The sequence below is a fragment of the Haemorhous mexicanus genome (assembly GCF_027477595.1).
Source record: "Haemorhous mexicanus isolate bHaeMex1 chromosome 32 unlocalized genomic scaffold, bHaeMex1.pri SUPER_32_unloc_1, whole genome shotgun sequence".
Classification (NCBI taxonomy): Eukaryota; Metazoa; Chordata; class Aves; order Passeriformes; family Fringillidae; genus Haemorhous; species Haemorhous mexicanus.
This window is the reverse complement of record NW_026775982.1, coordinates 69099-91500: the sequence shown is the minus strand read 5'-3', so window position 1 is coordinate 91500 and position 22402 is coordinate 69099. Positions and strand designations below refer to the sequence as shown.

The 22402-nt window shown below is 43.8% G+C and overlaps 1 protein-coding gene and 7 non-coding genes across 8 annotated transcripts; 2 read left to right on the top strand and 6 right to left on the bottom strand.

Annotated features, from left to right (window-relative positions):
- Window positions 1-2717: 2717 nt before the first annotated feature.
- On the bottom strand, window positions 2718-2790 carry TRNAK-CUU (transfer RNA lysine (anticodon CUU)). The gene has a single exon. It is a non-coding gene; the product is annotated as a tRNA-Lys (tRNA).
- A 500-nt stretch (window positions 2791-3290) lies between these two features.
- TRNAE-CUC (transfer RNA glutamic acid (anticodon CUC)) lies at window positions 3291-3362 on the bottom strand. Its single transcript has one exon. It is a non-coding gene; the product is annotated as a tRNA-Glu (tRNA).
- Window positions 3363-4604: 1242 nt separating this feature from the next.
- TRNAV-CAC (transfer RNA valine (anticodon CAC)) lies at window positions 4605-4677 on the bottom strand. The gene has a single exon. It is a non-coding gene; the product is annotated as a tRNA-Val (tRNA).
- Window positions 4678-6585: 1908 nt separating this feature from the next.
- TRNAV-CAC (transfer RNA valine (anticodon CAC)) lies at window positions 6586-6658 on the bottom strand. Its single transcript has one exon. It is a non-coding gene; the product is annotated as a tRNA-Val (tRNA).
- An 880-nt stretch (window positions 6659-7538) lies between these two features.
- Window positions 7539-7611, top strand: TRNAK-CUU (transfer RNA lysine (anticodon CUU)). Its single transcript has one exon. It is a non-coding gene; the product is annotated as a tRNA-Lys (tRNA).
- Window positions 7612-9138: 1527 nt separating this feature from the next.
- Window positions 9139-9242, top strand: TRNAL-CAA (transfer RNA leucine (anticodon CAA)). Its single transcript has 2 exons — window positions 9139-9176; window positions 9197-9242. It is a non-coding gene; the product is annotated as a tRNA-Leu (tRNA).
- Window positions 9243-10783: 1541 nt separating this feature from the next.
- Window positions 10784-10855, bottom strand: TRNAE-CUC (transfer RNA glutamic acid (anticodon CUC)). The gene has a single exon. It is a non-coding gene; the product is annotated as a tRNA-Glu (tRNA).
- A 3547-nt stretch (window positions 10856-14402) lies between these two features.
- LOC132322650 (E3 ubiquitin-protein ligase TRIM39-like) lies at window positions 14403-19496 on the bottom strand. The gene is made up of 6 exons (XM_059837332.1): window positions 19040-19496; window positions 18739-18834; window positions 17948-18178; window positions 16946-16968; window positions 16204-16319; window positions 14403-14995 (listed from the first exon to the last, which is right to left on the bottom strand). Exons 1-6 carry the CDS (start codon window positions 19439-19441, stop codon window positions 14481-14483), a joined length of 1383 nt encoding a protein of 460 aa, XP_059693315.1. The 5' UTR covers window positions 19442-19496; the 3' UTR covers window positions 14403-14480.
- Between the last annotated feature and the right edge of the window lie 2906 nt (window positions 19497-22402).

Sequence of the window (22402 nt, the reverse complement as noted above, 5' to 3'; positions counted from 1 at the left end):
ATATATCTATGTGCGATAAATATATTTGATCTATTCATTTACTGATTGTGCTAGACATGTATTTACATCTACTATATGTATTTATACATCAATTAGATACCACATAATAAATTTGTTTATATACTTATGTATCATTATTTCTACATTATTTAAAATACATCTATTTTAGATATATAAAAGCATATTAAAACATATGCATAACATCTTTTATATATTAAAAATATATCGTAACATATATTTTAATATATATTTACTGTTTATATTTATTATATAAACATATGATATATATTATATTTATTTATTATATTTTAAAATATAGGTTTTATGTTTATTGATAACACAATTTTAATTTTATACATTATTTTAAAATATATATTTTAGATATATAAAAGCATATTAAAACATATGCATAACATCTTTTATATATTAAAAATATATCGGAATATATATTTTAATATATATCTACTGTTTATATTTATTATATAAATATATGATATATATTATATTTATTTATTATATTTTAAAATATAGGTTTTATGTTTATCGGTAACACAATTTTAATTTTATACATTATTTTAAAATATATTTTTTTAGATATATAAAAGCATATATATATATAAAAGTATATATTAAAACCATATATATATATATATATATGGTTTTTTATATATACTTTTATATATATATATAAAAAACCATATATATATATATATATATATATATATATATATATATATATATATATATATATATATATATGGTTTTTTTAATATATATATATATATAAACCCATATTTTATATATTAAAAAAAAGGGTTGGTCATAAAAATTACAGCCCCTGTTCCTCTGGAATTTCGAAGAGATGTTGGGATGATGCGGAACGCGCAAGGAGAACCCCAAAAACCCCCCAAAACCCCCCAAAATGCGGAGCCTTACCCAGCCGCGGCTCCTCGGGGCTCCCGGCGCCGCCGCCCCGCGCCCCCTTTATGGCCGCGCTGCCCTCGGGGCCTGGAGGAGCCGGGCACGGGAACAATGGACAGACAGACAGCCGGACAGACAGCCGGACAGACAGCCGGACAGACAGCCGGACACCGCCCCGCTCCCTCCGTCCCCCCCCGGCCCCGCGCCCCCTTTGTCCCCGCGCTGCCCTCGGGGCCTGAACGACCCCGGCACGGGAACAATGCTGGGGACACCTGGACAAACAGCCGGACAGACACCTGGACAAACAGCGGGACAGACACCTGGACAAACAGCCGGACAGACAGACAGACACCTGGACAAACAGCCGGACACCGCCCCCGCTCCCCCCGGCCCCCACGGAACCGCCCCAAAACCCCCAAAATTCGCCAATCCCGCGCGGATTTTGGGGGGCCGGAGCCCCCCGGGACGCCCGGCCCTGCGCGGGGGCTGCTCCGCGGGGCGCAATTAGCGGCACGGGGTAATTAGCGGGTGATTAATGCCCTGCCTCGCTGCGCCCAAGGCCCTCGGGGCGGCCCCGTCCCGGGCTTGGTGCAGCTGCCCGGGCGGGAAATTCCCGGTGCCGGTCCAGGCGCTCCTTTTTGGGCTCAAATCCGAAATTTCTGGGTCCCAAACCCTCCTTTTTGGGGCTCAAATCTGAAATTTCTGGGTCCCAAACCCTCCTTTTTGGGCTCAAATCTGAAATTTCTGGGTCCCAAACTCTCCTTTTTGGGCTCAAATCTGAAATTTCTAGATCCCAAACCCTCCTTTTTGGGCTCAAATCCGAAATTTCTGGGTCCCAAACCCTCCTTTTTGGGGCTCAAATCTGAAATTTCTGGGTCCCAAACCCTCCTTTTTGGGCTCAAATCTGAAATTTCTGGGTCCCAAACTCTCCTTTTTGGGCTCAAATCTGAAATTTCTAGATCCCAAACCCTCCTTTTTGGGCTCAAATCCGAAATTTCTGGGTCCCAATCCCTCCTTTTTGGGCTCAAATCTGAAATTTCTGGGTCCCAATCCCTCCTTTTTGGGCTCAAATCTGACATTTCTGGGTCCCAATCACCCCTTTTTGGGCTCAAATCTGAAATTTCTGGGTCCCAATCACCCCTTTCTGGGGCTAAAATCCCGAAATTTCTGGGTCCCAAACCCTCCTTTTTGGGGCTCAAATCCCGAAATTTCTGGGTCCCAAACCCTCCTTTTGGGCTAAAATCTGAAATTTCTGGGTCCCAAACCCTCCTTTTTGGGGCTCAAATCCGAAATTTCTGGGCCCCAAACCCTCTTTTTGGGCTAAAATCTGAAATTTCTGGGTCCCAAACCCTCTTTTTGGGCTCAAATCCGAAATTTCTGGGTCCCAAACCCTCCTTTTTGGGGCTCAAATCTGACATTTCTGGGTGCCAAACTCCCCCATTTTAGGGCACAACCCCTCCCTTCCCCTCCGTGAAATTCCTGTCACCAGTCCAAGCCCTCCTTTTTTAACGAATTGCTCTATAATTAATAATAATAATAATAATAAGAGTAAAAAAATTTTACAAATAAATAATTGAATAAGAACAACAATTTAAACCCTAAAAATAATGAAGGAAAGGAGTAAGAGTTAAAAAAAAATAGAATAAATTTAGGGTTAAAGGTATAATTTTTGAGTACATAAATAGAATAAAAATGTAAACCCTAAAAATAGTTAAGGAAAGGAGTAATAGTTTTAAAAAATATAATAAATGAAGGGTAAAAAGTATAATTTTGGGGTGCATAAATAGAAAAGAGCTCGCCCAACGTGGGGCTCGAACCCACGACCCTGAGATTAAGAGTCTCATGCTCTACCGACTGAGCTAGCCGGGCTCTCGGTGTTCATCCTGTGCCGCAGCTGGACCAAATCCAAATCCCAACTAAAAAATTCAAATTTTTCTGGAATCCGGGCAGAAGATGCCTCCCCTCCTGCTGCTGCTTCCGTTGAGGTCAAAACCTTAATTTTTTTTTTATTCCTAAAAAAACAAAGCGTTGATCCCTTTAAAAACCTTTTTCCCCTTCTTTCTAAAATTGTTGTTATTTTTCCTTCTTCAATTACCATTCCCCTGTTCAATTACGGTTCCCTTTTTCAATCTATTTCCCTTTTTTCAATTTTCTTGGGTTTTTTTTTTTTTAATATATTATTTATATCGATAAAAGACGGACCCGGGGCAGGTGGAAGGGGAAGTCTCGCCGGGAAGGGAGAGGCACAAAAAGAGGAGAAGAGGGATATTTTGGGAGTTTAGGAGATGTTAAATTCTGGAAAGATTTTGTAAAAAAAAAAAATTTAAAAAAATTTAAAAAAAAAAGATTTTTTTGGACAAAACTATTCCTTCCCTGACCGGGAATCGAACCCGGGCCGCGGCGGTGAGAGCGCCGAATCCTAACCACTAGACCACCAGGGAGCTGGGGAGGGTCACCCAACCTCCAGAGTACGGCCTGGGGAGCAGATTTTGGGTTAAATTCGCTGGAAAAAGGGTTTCTGCGCGTTCCGCCCCCTTTTTTTACCCTCCAAGCAGTAAAATCCCCCCGATTTAACCCAAACCATCCTCGGCTCCTCCCCAGCGGCTCCTCAGGCACCTGGGAGCGCAGAAATCACCCCAAAAATCCCCTTTTTGCCCCCTTTTGGGACACCCTGTCTCGAACTAAACTAGAATTGGGCAATTTTCCCGATTTCCCCAATTCTGGACTCATCCCCGTGCTTTCCACACGGGGGGAGAGCGCCCCAGAATCCCGGAAAAAGCAAATTTTGGGCATTCCAGCGGGATCGGCCCAACCCTCGGGTTTCACCCCGATTTTGGGCCATTTCACCCATTTTCCCCATTTTCCCCTCAAACCCCAGTGCTGTGGGTGAGGGGATCACCCCACCCCTCGGGTTTCACCCCGATTTTGGGCCATTTCACCCATTTTCCCCATTTTTCCCTCAAACCCCAGATCTGAGAGTGAGGGGATCACCCCAACCCCTCGGGTTTCACAGGATTATTAATATTTTATTTCAAATTTCCTCTCCTCCTCTCCACCTTGGCCGGGGATGGACAAAAACGGAGCAGTGGGATGGGAATGGGAATTATCCCCGCCTGTGCCTGTGAAAATTCCATTTTTTTAGTACGATAATTTCCTTTTTTTAGTACGATAATTTCATTTTTTAGTACGACAATTTCCTTTTTTAGTATGACAATTTCATTTTTTAGTACGATAATTTCCTTTTTTAGTACGATAATTTCCTTTTTTAGTACGATAATTTCCTTTTTTAGTACGATAATTTCCTTTTTTAGTACGATAATTTCATTTTTTAGTACAATTTCCTTTTTTAGTATGACAATTTCATTTTTTAGTACGATAATTTCATTTTTTAGCATGATAATTTCCTTTTTTAGCACGATAATTCCATTTTTTAGCACTATAATTTTATTTTTTAGTACGATAATTCCATTTTTTAGTACGATAATTCCATTTTTTAGCGCGATAATTTCCTTTTTTCAGTCCTTTCCCCTCGGGAAGCAGACGCAGGAAATGCCGCATTCCGAGGAAGGCGGGAGCAAAGCTGCCGGCCCCCAGAGCAGCTCAGAAATGCCCCAAAATCGCCCCAAAATCAAAGCCCAGCTGGCGCGGGATGGAAAAAGGAATATATTGCCCCAAAACAAGGCTGTTTCTGCCCGGTTTCGAACCGGGGACCTTTCGCGTGTGAGGCGAACGTGATAACCACTACACTACAGAAACGCCGCTGTTAACGCTTTTTTGCGATTTTAGCTGAATTTCCTACACCCGAATTTCCTCTGGGAATCGTTCCCGAATATCCCCAGACCCTGGGAGAAAATCTCCCCTCGCGGCCTCGGGGTCCCTTTTCCCTCTTCAATTATTCCCTTTTCCCTTTTCCTTCACTCCCTTTTCTTTTATTCCCTTTCCATTTATTCCCTTCTCTCTTTTCATTTATTCCCTTTTCCCTTTTCCTTCACTCCCTTTTCTTTTATTCCCTTTTCCTTCATTCCCTTCTCTCTTTTCATTTATTCCCTTCTCTCTTTTGCTTCATTCCCTTTTCTTTTATTCCCTTTCCATTTATTCCCTTCTCTCTTTTCAATTATTCCCTTCTCTCTTTCCTTCATTCCCTTTTCTTTTATCCCCTTTTCATTTATTCCCTTTTCCCTTTTCATTTATTCCCTTTTCTTTTATCCCCTTTCCATTTATTCCCTTTTCCCTTTTCATTTATTCCCTTTTCCCTTTTCCTTCACTCCCTTTTCTTTTATTCCCTTTTCCTTCATTCCCTTCTCTCTTTTCATTTATTCCCTTTTCCCTTTTCCTTCATTCCCTTTTCTTTTATTCCCTTTCCATTTATTCCCTTCTCTCTTTTCAATTATTCCCTTCTCTCTTTCCTTCATTCCCTTTTCTTTTATTCCCTTTTCCTTCATTTCCTTCTCTCTTTTCATTTATTCCCTTTTCTTTTATCCCCTTTTCATTTATTCCCTTTTCCCTTTCCATTTATTCCCTTTTCTTTTATTCCCTTTCCATTCATTCCCTTTTCATTTATCCCCTTTTCCCTGGTGGTCCCGCGGTCAGGGTTCGGCGCTGTCACTGCCATGGCCCGGGTTCCATTCCCGGTCAGGGAAAGAGAAGGCTCCACGCTTTTCCCGAAAAATCCGAGGGAATTCCTGAATTCCAGCGGAATTTCGGTGGGTTTTGTCCCTTTCGGGAGGAATTTTAGGGAATTTCGGCAGCTCCGGGGGCAATCGCGCTCCCACGCTCTCCTAGGAGATTCTGGAGATGGTTTGGCCGCAGGGAAAATATTTACGTAAAAATGAAATAAAATAAAATAAATAAAAAAAATAAAATAAAATAAAATAAAATAAAATAAAATAAAATAAAATAAAATAAAATAAAATAAAATAAAATAAAATAAAATAAAATAAAATAAAATTAATTTAAAATAAAATAAAATTACATTACATTACATTAAAATAAAATTAAAATAAAATAAATTAAAATAAAATAAAATTAAATAAAATTAAATTAAATTAAATTAAAATAAATTTAAATTAAATTAAAATTAAATTAAATTAAATTAAATTAAATTCAAATAAAATAAAATAAAATAAAATAAAATAAAATAAAATTTAAATAAATTAAATAAAAGTAAAATAAAATAAAATAAATAAATAAATTTTCAATATAAAGTTTTAGAACTTTTATTTATGTGTAAACCTTATATTTATATAAATAAACATTTAATTGTTATAAATTTATAGTATTTATATATATAAAATAAATTTTTTACTAAGATACATTTATACTATTTATATAAATGAATATTTAAATATTGTAAATTTATAATATTTAAAATTTTATTTATATAAACATAATCCATAAATAACAACATAAAATAATGTTAACATAAAAATAAACAATAAAAAAAGTATTAAAATACTTTAATATTTTATTATAATATATAATAAACTGAGCCAGTTCTGATTATAAACACGGATTTTCACCAGCGCAGGTAACGGAATAAAAATGAAACAGTTTCCCCTTAAAAATCCACGTCTCTTTTTATTTTTGCCTCTTGCCAGCTCCGGCGGGAAGGAATTTGGGGGAATTTTGAGACACGAAAATCACTAAAATAAAGTTTACCGAGGCTGTTTCTGCCCGGTTTCGAACCGGGGACCTTTCGCGTGTGAAGCGAACGTGATAACCACTACACTACAGAAACCCGCCGTGTCCGCAGTTTCAAACTGAGCAGCCCCAAAACCGAAAAAATAAACTTAAAACACCCGGAAAAAACCCCAAAAACTTCTTCAAAAAAAAAAAAAAAAAAAAAAAAAAAAAAAAAAAAACCACAAAAAAAACCCCAAACAAACAAAAAAAACCACCAAAAAAAAACATAAAAGCAACAAGCAAAATATCCAAAAAAACCCCACCCCCCCAAAAAAAAATCAAACCAAAACAAAAGAAAACCCTCAAAAATCCCATTAAAAGCCCCCCCAAAAAATCCCCCCCAAAAAATAAAACCAAAAACCAAAAAACACCAAAGTCCCAAAAAAACCCCCAACCCTCCCTCAAAAAAACCGTAAAACCTAGAAAAACAAGCAAAAAAATCTCAAAAAACCCAAGAAAAAAAATCCCCCAAAAAACAAAATCAAAACCAAAAAAAAAAAAATCACAAAAAACCCCAATCAAATTCCCCCCAAAAAACCCAAACAAAATCCCCCCCCAAAAAAAAAAACCTCCAAAATCCCCAAAAATTCCCCCAAAAATCCCCCCAAAAATCCCCAAAAATCCCCCCAAAAATCCCCAAAAATCCCCAAAAATCCCCCCAAAAATCCCCCAAAAACCCCCCAAAAATCCCCCCAAAATCCCCAAAAACCCCAAAACCCCAAGCCCCAGGCCCCAAGGACGCGCTGTTCCCGCGCGGGTTCTGCAGCCCGGGAGCTTTGGGGGCCGGGGGGAATTGGCAGAAATCCCAAATTCCCGGCGGAGAGGGGGGCGGGTTTTGTGGTTCTCACCCCAAAAGGGTCTGGGGGCTGCGAGGTTCTGGGGAAATGGGGTAAAATTCATCTCTAGAGGGTAAATTAGGGAGACGATACCCACCAGCCCGGCTAGCTCAGTCGGTAGAGCATGAGACTCTTAATCTCAGGGTCGTGGGTTCGAGCCCCACGTTGGGCGGGAGGTTTTGTCTTTTATTTCATTATTTAATTTAATTTAATTTAATTTAATTTAATTTAATTTCATTTCATTTCATTTCATTTCATTTCATTTCATTTCATTTCATTTCATTTCATTTCATTTCATTATTTTATTTTATTTTATTTTATTTTACTTCCCCCCATCACCTCAATCCTATTCTTTCTTTACTTATTGCACTTTCCAAATAATTAATTTTTATAAATTATTATTGTTTTAGAATTATTATTCTTCCCCTGTCATTCCCTAATTTTTTTTAATTGCAGCTTTAAAAGTTGTTGTCCCAGGTTTTGTTGTTTCGTCCTTCTCCGGGTCATTCCTCCTTTTTTGAATCCTTGTTCCTTTTCTGAATCCTTTTGGCTTTGTGAATTATTGTTCCTTTTTAAATACAATGAAATATAATAAAATAAAAAAAATTAAAATAATAAAAATAAAATAAAATAAAATAAAGTAAATATTATACTATATTACATTACATTACATTACATTACATTACATTACATTACATTACATTACATTACATTATATTATATTATATTATATTATATTATATTATATTATATTATATTATATTATATGTAAAATATGAATAAGAATAAGAATAAGAATAAAATAAGAATAATGATAAGAATAAGAATAAAAGCAGTTGTAATCATCATCATTCCTTTCAAAATTATTATTTTTATGCCGGGTTTTCCTGGATTGTTCCTTTCAGAAATCATTATTCCATTTTAAAACCTTTTTTCCCCTCAGCCACTCTTCCTTTTTAAATTACTAATTCTTTTTTTCCTTGCAACAAACGTTATTATTCTTTATATTAATTACACTTTATTAGGATTTAAATGGCCCCACAAAGCAACAGATAAAAATAAAAATAAAGATAAAGATAAAGAAAAAAATAAAGATAAAAATAAAAATAAAGATAAAGATAAAGATAAAAATAAAAATAAAAATAAAGATAAAGATAAAGATAAAAATAAAAATAAAAAATAAAAATAAAAATAAAAATAAAGATAAAGATAAAGATAAAAATAAAGATAAAGATAAAAATAAAGATAAAAACAAGCAAAAATAAAAATAAAATAAAATAAAAATAAAAATAAAAATAAAAATAAAAATAAGAATAAGAATAAGAATAAAAATAAGAATAAGAATAAGAATAAGAATAAGAATAAGAATAAAAATAAGAATAAAAATAAGAATAAAAATAAGAATAAGAATAAGAATAAGAATAAGAATAAGAATAAGAATAAGAATAAAAATAAAAACAAAAAATAGAAAAATAAAAATAAAATAAAAATAAAAATAAAAATAAAAATAAAAATAAAAATAAAAATAAAAATAAAAATAAAAATAAAAATAAAAATAAAAATAAAAATAAAAATAAAAATAAAAATAAAAATAAAAATAAAATGAAGTAAAACCAAACGCCTCCCCAGAAAAAAAACAAATAAAAGGAATTCCTGAGCGGATTTTGTCCCCCCTATTGGCCCGGCTCGGGCCCGGCCCGTCAGGATGGCCGAGTGGTCCAAGGCGCCAGACTCAAGGCCCGCCCTTCCCTCGGGAATTCTGGTCTCCTCCCGGAGGCGTGGGTTCGAATCCCACTCCTGACAGCGCTGCCCTTTTTAGAGTTCCCTGAAAATTCCCCTCTCATCCTGCGCGCGCCCTCCTTCCAGCTACCATTCCTCCACAAATTATCATTTCCCTTTATAAGCTGGTTATTGTCCCTTCTCAAATTATTATTTCCCTTTATAAGGTGATTATTATTCCTCCATAAATTATTATTTCCCTTTTTAAGTTGATTATTATCCCTTCTCAAATTATTTTTAAGCCGCCTGCTTCCCTTTAAAATCACTATTCTCCTTTTCAAAGCATTCATCTCCCTCTAAAAATTATTTTTCCCTCTCTAAAATTGCTATTCCTTTTCCAATCATTATTCCTCTTTTTTGAAGTATTCATCCCCTGGAACGCCTTTTCAAACTATTATTTATAATATTTTTTCAAACTGTTCTTTATAATTTTTCTTTCAAACTATTATTTATAATATTTTTTTCAAGCTATTATTTGTAATTTTTTTCAAATTATTATTTATAATATTTTTTCAAACTATTATTTATAATATTTTTTCAAACTATTATTTATATTAATTTTTAAACTATTATTTATAATATTTTTTCAAGCTATTATGATATTTTTTCAAGATATTATTTGTAATTTTTTTCAAATTATTATTTATAATATTTTTTCAAACTATTATTTATAATAATTTTTCAAACTATCATTTATAATACCTTTTTCAAACTATTATTTATATTAATTTTTAAACTATTATTTATAATATTTTTTCAAGCTATTATTTATGATATTTTTTCAAACTATTATTTATAATAATTTTTCAAACTATTATTTATAATATTTTTTCAAGCTATTATTTGTAATTTTTTTCAAACTATTATTTATAATATTTTTTCAAGCTATTATTTGTAATTTTTTTCAAACTATTATTTATAATATTTTTTCAAGCTATTATTTACAATATTTTTTCAAACTATTATTTATAATTTTTCTTTCAAACTATTACTTATAATATTTTTTCAAGCTATTATTTATAATAATGTTTAAACTATTATTTATAATTTTTTTCAAGCTATTATTTGTAATGTTTTTCAAACTATTGTTTATAATAATTTTTCAAACTATTATTTATTTTTCAAGCTATTATTTATAATACTTTTTCAAGCTATTAATCCAGTCATCAAATGATCGCTCCTTTTTCAGATTTTTTCCTCCTTTTCCACATTTTCGTTCTTTTTTAAAAAATTTGCAATTACTCCCGGTAAACATTCCTAACGCAAAATGAACAGCTGACCACTCGAGGATGGCCATTGTTTGATTTCAGCTTCCAGCCGCAATTATTTCAGCGCAAACGCCTTTCGGACAAACGTCACCCAGGAGAAACACAATCGGCATTATTGCCAATTTATTCCTTTAATTGTTCTCGGTAACCGAAGGGGCCGGGGCGGGCGGAAAGGGGAGGGGGACGAGGCACAAAAAAAGGAAGAGAAAAGGGGTTTTTGGGGGGGTTAGGAGATTGTTTAAACAGGAAGAGATTTTTCCAAATAAATGAATTTTTTTAGAGAAAATAAAAAGATCATTCCCTGACCGGGAATCGAACCCGGGCCGCGGCGGTGAGAGCGCCGAATCCTAACCACTAGACCACCAGGGAGCCGTGAGAGAGTCATTACCGCCTGGCGCACGAGCTAAACAAAAGATTTCTGGGTTGACTTCCCTGAGAAAAGGGTCCCTGTGTGTCCTGTCCCCCTTTTCCTTTCTCACCCTCCAAGAGCCCTTCAGAGCCCTGGAACCAGCACCTCTCTGAATGCCCCCTGCAGGAAAATGGAGATGATGGAAATTACGGAGAAATGGTGGAGAAATGATAGAGAAACGATGGAGGAAATGGTGGAGAAATGAGGGAGAAATGAGGGAGAAATGGTGGAGAAATGATGGAGAAACGATGGAGGAAATGGTGGAGAAATGAGGGAGAAATGGTGGAGAAATGAGGGAGAAATGATGGAGAAACGATGGAGGAAATGATGGAGAAACGAGGGAGAAATGAGGGAGAAATGATCGAGAAAAGGATGAAGAAAATTATTGAGAAAAGATGGAGAAATGATGGAGAAAATTATTGAGAAAAGATGGAGAAATTATCGAGAAAATTACAGAGAAATTAGGCAGTACATAACGCAGAAAATGATGGAGAAATGATGGAGAAATGATGGAGAAAATTATGGACAAAATGATCGAGAAATATTATGGAGAAATGATGGAGAAAATGATCAAGCCATGATGGAGAAAATGATCAAGAGATGATGGAGAAAATGATGGAGAAAATTATTGAGGAAAGATGGAGAAATTATTGAGAAAATTATAGAGAAATCATGGAGAAAATGATGGAGAACTGATGGAGAAATGACCACTAAATGATGGAGAAAATTACGGAGAAATGATGGATAAAATGATGGAGAAATGATGGATAAAATTATGGAGAAATTACGGAGAAAATGATGGAGAAAATGATCAAGACATGATGGAGAAATGATCAAGAAAAGATGGAGAAATTATTGGGAAAATTATAGAGAAATTAGGGAGAAAATAACGCAGAAAATGATGGAGAAATTACGGAGAAAATGATGGAGAACTGATGGGCAAAATTATTGAGAAATGATGGAGGAAATTATGAAGAGATTATGTGGGAAATTATGAAGAAATTATGAGAAATGACGGAGAAATGAGGGAGAAAATATGGAGAAAATGATGGAGAACTGATGGAGAAATGATCAAGAAATGATGGAGGAAATTATGGAGAAATGATGGAGAAAATGATGGAGAAAATGATCGAGACATGATGGAGAAATGATCAAGAAAAGATGGAGAAATTATTGAGAAAATTATAGAGAAATTAGGGAGAAAATAAGGCAGAAAATTATGGAGAAATTATGGAGAAAATGATGGAGAAATTACGGAGAAAACGTGGAGAAAATGATCGAGACATGATGGAGAAATGATCAAGAGATTATGGAGGAAATTACTGAGAAAAGATGGAGAAATTATTGAAAGATTATAGAAAAATTAGGGAGAAAATAACGCAGAAAATGATGGAGAACTGATGGACAAAATGATTGAGAAATGATGGAGGAAATTTTGAAGAAATTATGCAGGAAATTATGAAGAAATTATGGAGAAATGGTGGAGAAAATTATAGAGAAATTATGGAGAAAATGATGGAGAACTGATGGAGAAATGACCACTAAATGATGGAGAAAATTACGGAGAAATGATGGATAAAATGATGGAGAAATGATGGATAAAATTATGGAGAAATTACGGAGAAAATGATGGAGAAAATGATCAAGACATGATGGAGAAATGATCAAGAAAAGATGGAGAAATTATTGGGAAAATTATAGAGAAATTAGGGAGAAAATAACGCAGAAAATGATGGAGAAATTACGGAGAAAATGATGGAGAACTGATGGGCAAAATTATTGAGAAATGATGGAGGAAATTATGAAGAGATTATGTGGGAAATTATGAAGAAATTATGAGAAATGACGGAGAAATGAGGGAGAAAATATGGAGAAAATGATGGAGAACTGATGGAGAAATGATCAAGAAATGATGGAGGAAATTATGGAGAAATGATGGAGAAAATGATGGAGAAAATGATCGAGACATGATGGAGAAATGATCAAGAAAAGATGGAGAAATTATTGAGAAAATTATAGAGAAATTAGGGAGAAAATAAGGCAGAAAATTATGGAGAAATTATGGAGAAAATGATGGAGAAATTACGGAGAAAACGTGGAGAAAATGATCGAGACATGATGGAGAAATGATCAAGAGATTATGGAGGAAATTACTGAGAAAAGATGGAGAAATTATTGAAAGATTATAGAAAAATTAGGGAGAAAATAACGCAGAAAATGATGGAGAACTGATGGACAAAATGATTGAGAAATGATGGAGGAAATTTTGAAGAAATTATGCAGGAAATTATGAAGAAATTATGGAGAAATGGTGGAGAAAATTATAGAGAAATTATGGAGAAAATGATGGAGAACTGATGGAGAAATGACCACTAAATGATGGAGAAAATTACGGAGAAATGATGGATAAAATGATGGAGAAATGATGGATAAAATTATGGAGAAATTACGGAGAAAATGATGGAGAAAATGATCAAGACATGATGGAGAAATGATCAAGAAAAGATGGAGAAATTATTGGGAAAATTATAGAGAAATTAGGGAGAAAATAACGCAGAAAATGATGGAGAAATTACGGAGAAAATGATGGAGAACTGATGGGCAAAATTATTGAGAAATGATGGAGGAAATTATGAAGAGATTATGTGGGAAATTATGAAGAAATTATGAGAAATGACGGAGAAATGAGGGAGAAAATATGGAGAAAATGATGGAGAACTGATGGAGAAATGATCAAGAAATGATGGAGGAAATTATGGAGAAATGATGGAGAAAATGATGGAGAAAATGATCGAGACATGATGGAGAAATGATCAAGAAAAGATGGAGAAATTATTGAGAAAATTATAGAGAAATTAGGGAGAAAATAAGGCAGAAAATTATGGAGAAATTATGGAGAAAATGATGGAGAAATTACGGAGAAAACGTGGAGAAAATGATCGAGACATGATGGAGAAATGATCAAGAGATTATGGAGGAAATTACTGAGAAAAGATGGAGAAATTATTGAAAGATTATAGAAAAATTAGGGAGAAAATAACGCAGAAAATGATGGAGAACTGATGGACAAAATGATTGAGAAATGATGGAGGAAATTTTGAAGAAATTATGCAGGAAATTATGAAGAAATTATGGAGAAATGGTGGAGAAAATTATAGAGAAATTATGGAGAAAATGATGGAGAACTGATGGAGAAATGATCAAGAAATGATGGAGGAAATTATGGAGAAATGATGGAGAAATTATGGAGAAAATGATGGAGAAATTACGGAAAAAATAATGCAGAAAATGATCGAGACATGATGGAGAAATGATGAAGAAAATATGGAGGAAGTTATGGAGAAATGATGGAGAAAATGATGGAGAAATTATGGAGAAATTATGAAAATTTATGAGGAAATGATGAAGAAAAGTATGAAGAAATGACGGAGAAATGACGGAAATGACGGAGAAATGACGGAGAAATGACGGAGAAATGACAGAAATGACGGAGAAATGACGGAGAAATGACGGAAATGACGGATTTTATGGAGAAATGATGGCAAACCACGGAAAACCGGGATCTTGGCAGGCCCAGCTGGGGGCTCAGGGGCACAGCCTGAGGCGGCACCCCCTGCCCAGGCAGAGCAGGGCCAGCAGCCGCTCGCCGCCGAAGCTGGCCGCGGGGTAGGCGAACATCGGCGCCCGCCGGCGCGCGTCCAGGAAGGCCACGCGCCCGCCCTCGTAGTCCAGGTAGACCCCGACCACCTGGGGGGCCTCGGGCAGCGCGATGGGGACGCTGGGCGACGTCAGAGCCTGGCACTGCCCCCCGCAGCGCCCCACGGCCCAGATGCCCCGCTCGGGCCTGACGCTGAGCCGGCCCTTCCTGGGCACCGAGGCCTTGGCCACGCCGAGGGCCCAGGCGCTGCCCTGGCCCACCTGCACCTCCCAGTAGTGCCGGCCGCAGGTGAAGGCCTCCCGGGCCAGCACGCAGCGCGAGGAGTCGAAGCGCGCGGGGAGGTCGGGGACGGCGCTGCGGGCGTCCTCCCAGCGGACACACTTGCCGTCCTCGGACAGGGCCAGGCGGGGATGCGCCGTGTCGGGGTCCAACGTCAGACTGGCTGCCGAGGGAGGGAGGGTGCGGCTGTCAACGAGGGTCTCGGCCCTCCAGGGCTTTGGGGGGGGGTCTGTCACACCTTTGGGTGGGGTCTGCCACACCTTTGGGTGGGTTTGTCACACCTTTGGGTGGGGTCTGTCACACCTTTGGGTGGGGTCTGTCACACCTTTGGGGTGGGGTCTGTCACATCTTTGGGGTGGGGTCTGTCACACCTTTGGGGCTGGGTTTGTCCCATCTTTGGGCTGGGTCTGTCCCACCTTTGTGTCGGGTCTGTCACACCTTTGGGGCTGGGTCTGTCACACCTTTGGGGTGGGGTTTGTCACACCTTTGGGTGGGGTCTGTCACACCTTTGGGTGGGTCTGTCACACCTTTGGGTGGGGTCTGTCACACCTTTGGGTGGGTCTGTCACACGTTTGGGGTGGGGTTTGTCCCACCTTTGGGGTGGGGTTTGTCCCACCTTTGGACTGGGTTTGTCCCACCTTTGGGTCGGGTTTGTCCCACAATTTAGGGTTGGGTCTGTCCCACCTTTGGGTCGGGTTTGTGCCACCTTTGGGGCTGGGTTTGTCCCACATTTAGGGTCGGGTCTGTCCCACCTTTGGGGTGGGGTCTGTCACACCTTTGGGGTCGGGTCTGTCACACCTTTGGGTTGGGTTTGTCCCACCTTTGGGTCGAGTTTGTCCCACATTTAGGGTCGGGTTTGTCCCACCTTTGGGTCGGGTTTGTTCCACCTTTGGCTGGGGTTTGTCCCACATTTAGGGTTGGGTTTGTCCCACCTTTGGGTCGGGTCTGTCCCACCTTTGGGTCGGGTTTCTCCCACATTTTCCCATTTGGGAGGCTCCAGGGGTGGTGGGGTTGGGTCAGGGTTAGGCTGAGGGTTAGGCTTAGGCTTAGGGTGAAAAAGCCAGTAAAGGGAGAAAAATGATGGAGAAAATGATGGAGAAAATATGGAGAAAATGATGGAGAAATGATGGAGAAATGATGGACAAATGATGGAGAAATGATGGGGACATGATGGAGAAATGATGGAGAAATGATGGAGAAATGATGGAGACACGAGGCTCTGGAGTGTGGGGTTTTGCTGGTCACTGGGGGTGTCCCACAGCTTCCCTTTCTGAAGCTGCCACCTGGGAATATCTGGGATTTTCACCTTTTTGGGTGATTTCCAAAGGGGGCACTGACACGGCGCCAACCCCCTCCCTGGTCCCTCGGTACCTTGGAATTTCCTCAGCATCTCCTCGAGGGTGGCGTTTTCCTGGGGCAGCCCTGTGGGCTCCTCTGCCAGCTCTGCTGGGGTCTCCACCGGCTCCGGGGCACTCTGCTTCTCCAGCCTGGAAAGCAGGAAAAGATTTTCTCCAGGAAAATACGGAGCGGCGGGACTGGAGCAGCAGCTGGGAAGGCTTGAGAGGCCCCTTCCAGCCCAAACCTCCACGATTTTACAATCCTTTTCCTGTCGGGTTTTGGCATCTCCAGGAGGGCTTTGGGATCTGCTCCTCCTGGAGAGAGTTTGCTGCCCCAGCCTGGCTGGGGAGTCCCTGCGTGGGGAAGATTTTCTGCCCGTGGAAATCGGGGAATTAAAGCGACTTTGCTTTCCTCCTTCCCACCCCCAGCCCAGCCCCGAGGGGACACAACCAGGTCCGTTAAAGGTGCAAAACTCGAATTCCCTCAGAATTTAACCCTTCCAGCTGTTGGCTCGCAGTTTTTGAGGAGGGGAATCGCGCCCCTCCAGGAGCAGGGGGGCTCTCACGGGTCAGAGGGCGGCTGCAGCAGAGCTGGAGGTGCCTCCACCCCCAGACCCTGACCCTGACCCTGCGGCATCCTGAGCGGACTGGTGCGCTGTCCCAGCTGTGCCCCGTGCCCATCCCACACAGGCCAGCGGTTCCGGGGGTTGGGGGTCCTCCAGCCGCGGGGACAAACACGGAGAAGGTGCCAGGAACGCAGGCGAGGAGCCACAAACCTGCTCAGGATGTCTCTGCTGTCCTGCAGGGGAGAGACAGACAGACAGACAGACAGACAGGTCAGGTGGAGCCAGCCCGGGGTGAGCAGCCAGGGAGGGCTCCGGGGTGACCCCGGGGCGCTGAGGGATTCTGGATCCGCGGGAATTCGGGTGAGGTCGGGCAGCCTTGAGAGCACGGGGGTTATCAGCATCACCCCCCTGCCCAGGGTGGGCGTGGCGGCTGCTAATTAACATCTCTGCTCATTTGAATATCCGGCTGTTTGAATATCCGGCTGTTTGGATTTTGGATATTTGAATATCTGGCTGTTTAAATGTTTGGAGGTTTGGATTTTGGATGTTTAAATGTTTGGATATTTGGATGTTTGGATATTTGAATATCTGGCTGTTTAAATGTTTTGGCCCTTTGGATTTTGGATGTTTGGATGTTTGTCTGTTTAAATGTTTGGCTGTTTGGATGTCTGGATATTTGAATATCTGGCTGTTTAAATGTTTGGATTTTGGCTCTTTAAATGTTTGGATTTTGGCTCTTTAAATGTTTGGCTGTTTGGATTTTGTCTGTTTGAATGTTTGGCTATTTGACTATTTCGACATTCGAATGTTTGAATTATTTTTATATTTGATTATTTAATTATCAATTAATTGCCTTGGTGGCAACCCCCAGAGCAGGGGAGCACCCTGGGGGCTTTCCCGCTGTGGACGAGGGAGCCAGGCACTGCAGGGGGGGTCACCTGGACAGGTGAACCCCAGCGATCAGCGAGCTGGGCCCTGGGGTGACCCGCAGCATTCCAGGGCACAGCTGGGATGAATTCCCTTCGTGGGCATTGAGGGGAATAATTCAGGGGGAAAAGTCAGTTTAAAAGGAGTTTTTATATCTCCAGGTTGGAGGAACCGAGCGCAGTGGCAGGGGTCCCTGCCGAGGTCTGGGGGCTCTGCGAGGCCCCTCGGTGCCCAAACCCGGGATTCTCTTTGGGGTCCGTTTGTGGGGCGGCTCGGGGGCCTCACCTGCAGGAGCTCCCAGGGCGGCTGCCGGCACTTGTCCTCCAGCTCCTGGATCTGCTGTCCCACGGCGGAGAGCTGCGCCGAGAGCCTGCCGAGGCTCTCCTCCTGCCTCTGCACGATGTCCCGGTCCAGCTGGGCCAGCCGGGCCAGCAGGAGCCGCTCCTGCCCCTCCAGGAGCTGCTGCAGCTCCCGGACCCGGGACCGGACCCGCTGCCGCTCCGCGTCCACCCGCTCCTGCCACGGCACCGCGAGGGGCTGGGGGCGGCTGGGGCGGGGGGGACACGCCAGCAGGGTGGGCTGGGGGGGGTCTGTCACCACCAGGGTCCTGGCAAAGCCGGGGGAGGATCGAACGAATTTTCTTTTTTTTTTTTTAATTTTTTTTTTTGGCCATTTCCAGGCGGGGATCGCTGGCAAAGCATTTTTCCCATGGCCCGTCAACTTTGCACCCAAAGGGCTCCAGACCTTTGGACCTGGGAAGGTGCAAACTAAACCCGTAAACAGATTAATCGGTGGTGGAGATCAGGGAAAGGGGAAGCAAGGCCAAAAAGAAGCAGGAATCGGGTGATTCCCGTTTTCTGCCTCTTGGTGGGGGGAATCTGGGGATGTGCCCCCCTGTGAGCACGTGGAGGGAGGCAAAGACCCGCAATAACCCGGGAAAATCCAGGTTTGGGTTGGATACCTAAGCTCACGGCGGGAAATTCCTGCCCTGAGGGCGGTGGCGGGCACAGGTAGCCCAGGTGTGCCCCCACATCCACCCCCCCCCCGGCCGCAGGGACAGGGGAAGGGTCACGCACCAGCAAGTCCAAGCTCTTCCCTTCCTCCGCCGCCTTCAGCCCCAGCATCTTCTCTCTCCTGTCCCTGAGGATCTGCGCGTGAGCCTGGAGTTTCTCCTGGGCGGAGGAGAAGCGCCGGGTCGGTGCCTTTCCCTCCGCGCGGCGACGGGGCTGGGGGCGGCTGTCCCCCAACCGGGCGCGGAAAGCGCAGAAATCCAGACTTTTCCAAGGAAAACCAGGCTCACCTGGCCTCCCCCTCCTCCCTCCTCCTCCTCCTCCTCCTCCTCCTCCTCACCCCCAGGGACCCCCGGCCGCCCCCCACCTTGTGCTCCTGCGCCGCTTCCTCGATGGGCACGGCGGCGTGCAGCCGGTGCTCCGGGGACTCGCGGCAGGCGCGGCACACCGGGCGCTGCTCCGCCTCGCAGAACAGCTTCAGAGCCTCGCCGTGCCTCGGGCACAGCCGCTGGCCGGCCCCGGCTCGGCCGCGGAGGCTGAGGCGCTGCGCGATGCGGATGATGCCCGCCAGCTCCGGGTTGGGTCTCAGGCTGCGCTCCGGGGCCGCCTCCCGGCAGCGCGGGCACGGGAAGCTGTCCCGGGAGCTCCGCCAGCAGCGCTCGATGCACGGGCGGCAGAAGTTGTGGCCGCAGTGGATGGACACGGGCTCCTGGAAGAGGCCGAGGCACAGCGGGCAGGAGGCTTCGGCGCGGAGCTGCCCCGCGGCCATGGCGGCACCGGCACCGGCACCGGCACCGGCCCGGTTCCGCTTCCCCCGCACCGGCACCGGCACCGGCCCGGTTCCGCTTCCCCCGCGGCCGCACCGGCCCCGGCCCGGTTCCGCTTCCCCCGCACCGGCACCGGCCCGGTTCCGCTTCCCCCGCACCGGCCCCGGCCCGGTTCCGCTTCCCCCGCACCGGCCCCGGCCCGGTTCCGCTTCCCCCGCGGCCACGGCGGATCCGCTTCCTGCCGGTGCCCCGGGCTGAGAGCGAGAGCGGAGCGGCTGCGCTGCTGAGATGAGCCGGGCTCGGCGCCGGGCGTGGCGCGGGGTTGTTTGGCACCGGGGCTAATACCGGGTTTGGCACCGGGCTTGGCACCGGGGCTAATACCGGGTTTGGCACCGGGTTTAGCACCAGGGCTAACACCGGGTCTAATACCGGGTTTAGCACCAGGGCTAACACCGGGTCTAATACCGGGTTTAGCACCAGGGCTAATACCGGGTTTGGCACCGGGTTTAGCACCGGGGCTAACACCGGGTTTGGCACCGGGTTTGGCACCGGGTTTGGCACCGGGGCTAATACCGGGTTTGACAGCGGCTGGTTTGACACCGGGTCTAACACCGGTTTTGATACTGGGTTTGACACCGGCCCTAATCCCGGGTTTGGCACCGGGTTTAGCACCAGGGCTAATACCGGGTTTGGCACCGGGTTTGACACCGGCTCTAATCCCGGGTTTGGCACCGGCTCGTTTGGCACCGGCTCGTTTGGCACCGGGTCTAATACCGGGTTTGACACCGGGTCGTTTGGCACGGGGTCTAATACCGGGTTTGTCACCGGGTTTGACACCGGCTCTAATCCCGGGTTTGGCACCAGCTAGTTTGGCACCGGGTCTAATCCCGGGTTTGGCACCGGGTGCAGCCGATGCCGAGCCGGAGAGAGACAGAGACTCCTCCCTCCCACCGGGCTGGCAGCGGGTTGGAAGGAGAATAAATGGAAATTAAACTTCATTCATCATTTCCCGGCTGGGTTGGAATCCACCTGCAGCCCCTTTTCCACTCCTTTCTCCCCCAAAAAACACCCAGGCAAAGCGAGAGGCTGCCCCCGCCTCCCTTGAGGCGCGAACCAGGAACCAGCCTGGTTTCGCTGCTTTCCATGTATTCATTTTAAATTTACTCATCGATAAATTCAATTTACCCGCGAGTTTAATTTATTGAGTCACCCCCCGTGTGTTAATTGAAGGGCAGGGCCGTGGGGACAGAGCTTGGAGCAGTTTTGGCTCATCCTGGGATTCTCATTCCCGATGTTCAGCGTTCCTAAAGTCCCGACCCCATCGCCCCCAGCCGTGCGAGCAGCCTCGAGCGCCAAAATTCAAAAATTCTTTTATTGTTCCTTTCACTTCTCCTTTTGCACAGGAAATCGCCTCTCTCACGGCTCGGGGCTGACCACAGACCTTCCTATTTTTAACTCTCCTTTTTTCCACGAGCCCCCCCGGACCACCGCGGTGACTCCGGAGCCCCCCAAGCGCAGAAGCCACCGGAACTCGGGGCCGGAACCGAAGCGATGGTTTTTTGGTTTTTTTGGGGTTTTTTGGGTTTTTTTGTTTAGGAAATCGGTCCAAAACTCCCCGCCGTTAATTCTGTGCTGAAGTTTTTCGGGGGTTCCGGGTTTTCCGGTGCTCGGAACATTCAGACTGAAACCTGGGGGGCGGCTTCGCGCTCAAAACACCTTTTTTTTTTCTCTCTTTTTGGTTTTTTTTTGGTTAATCTGGGGCTAAGGTTGATGGGATGGATCAGGATCCCCTTTCCAAGCGATTTCCCTCCTCGATTATCCGTGAAATCGGTGATTTTCCGGGCTCAGCCGCGGGGAATTCTCGCCGGCCGTGGGCTCAAGAGGGAGCTGGAGGCTCGGGTTTGACGGCCAAGGAGAGATTTGCTCAGTGCCCGAGGGAAGAAAATCGGTAATCCAAGGTTTCCTGCAGGATTTGGCTCAATTGCTTGGAGGTGCGGGTAGATCCAGGGCTGGGAGCAACCCGCCTCCTTTCCGCGCCGCTTCAGGGAAAAAATACCTCAATAAAAACTCCCAAAAACATAATTTTAAATTAAAAACAAAAATCTTGAAGGACAAGGGCGGGAGGTTCCAGCCCGATGCATGCGGACCTCGGGGGTCGCAGCCATCAGAGCCCGGGGAATCCCCTCGGCGACCAGCCAAAATTTGGGGTGCACGAGGTGGGAGCGGGGCCCCATTCCCACCCCCTTTCCATGGGGGTCTCACCCTCGGGACCCCCCCTTTTTCCTATCCCCTTTCCATGGGGGTCTCACCCTCCGGACCCCCCTTCCCAAACCCTGCTCCTCATCGAACTGTGGATCCCGGGAGTTCCACGCGGGACCAGGAGTTTGGGGCCAATCTGGAGGATTTTGGCCACCTCCCACCCTCCATCCTCAGCCCCACCCGGGACCAGGAGTTTGGGGCCAGTCTGGAGGATTTTGGCCACCTCCCACCCTCCATCCTCAGCCACACGTGGGACCAGGAGTTTGGGTCCAATCAGGAGGATTTTGGCCACCTCCCACCCTCCATCCTCAGCCCCACGCGGGACCAGGAGTTTGGGTCCAATCAGGAGGATTTTGGCCACCCTGCACCCTCCATCCTCAGCCCCACCCAGGACCAGGAGTTTGGGGCCAATCTAGAGGATTTTGGCCACCTCCCACCCTCCATCCTCAGCCCCACGCGGGACCAGGAGTTTGGGTCCAATCAGGAGGATTTTGGCCACCTCCAACCCTCCATCCTCAGCCCCACCCAGGACCAGGAGTTTGGGGCCAATCTGGAGGATTTTGGCCACCCCGCACTCTCCATCCTCAGCCCCACGCGGGAGGGACCAGGAGTTTGGGCCCAATCGGGAGGATTTTGGCCACCTCCAACCCTCCATCCTCAGCCCCACGCGGGACCAGGAGTTCGGGTCCAATCTGGAGGATTTT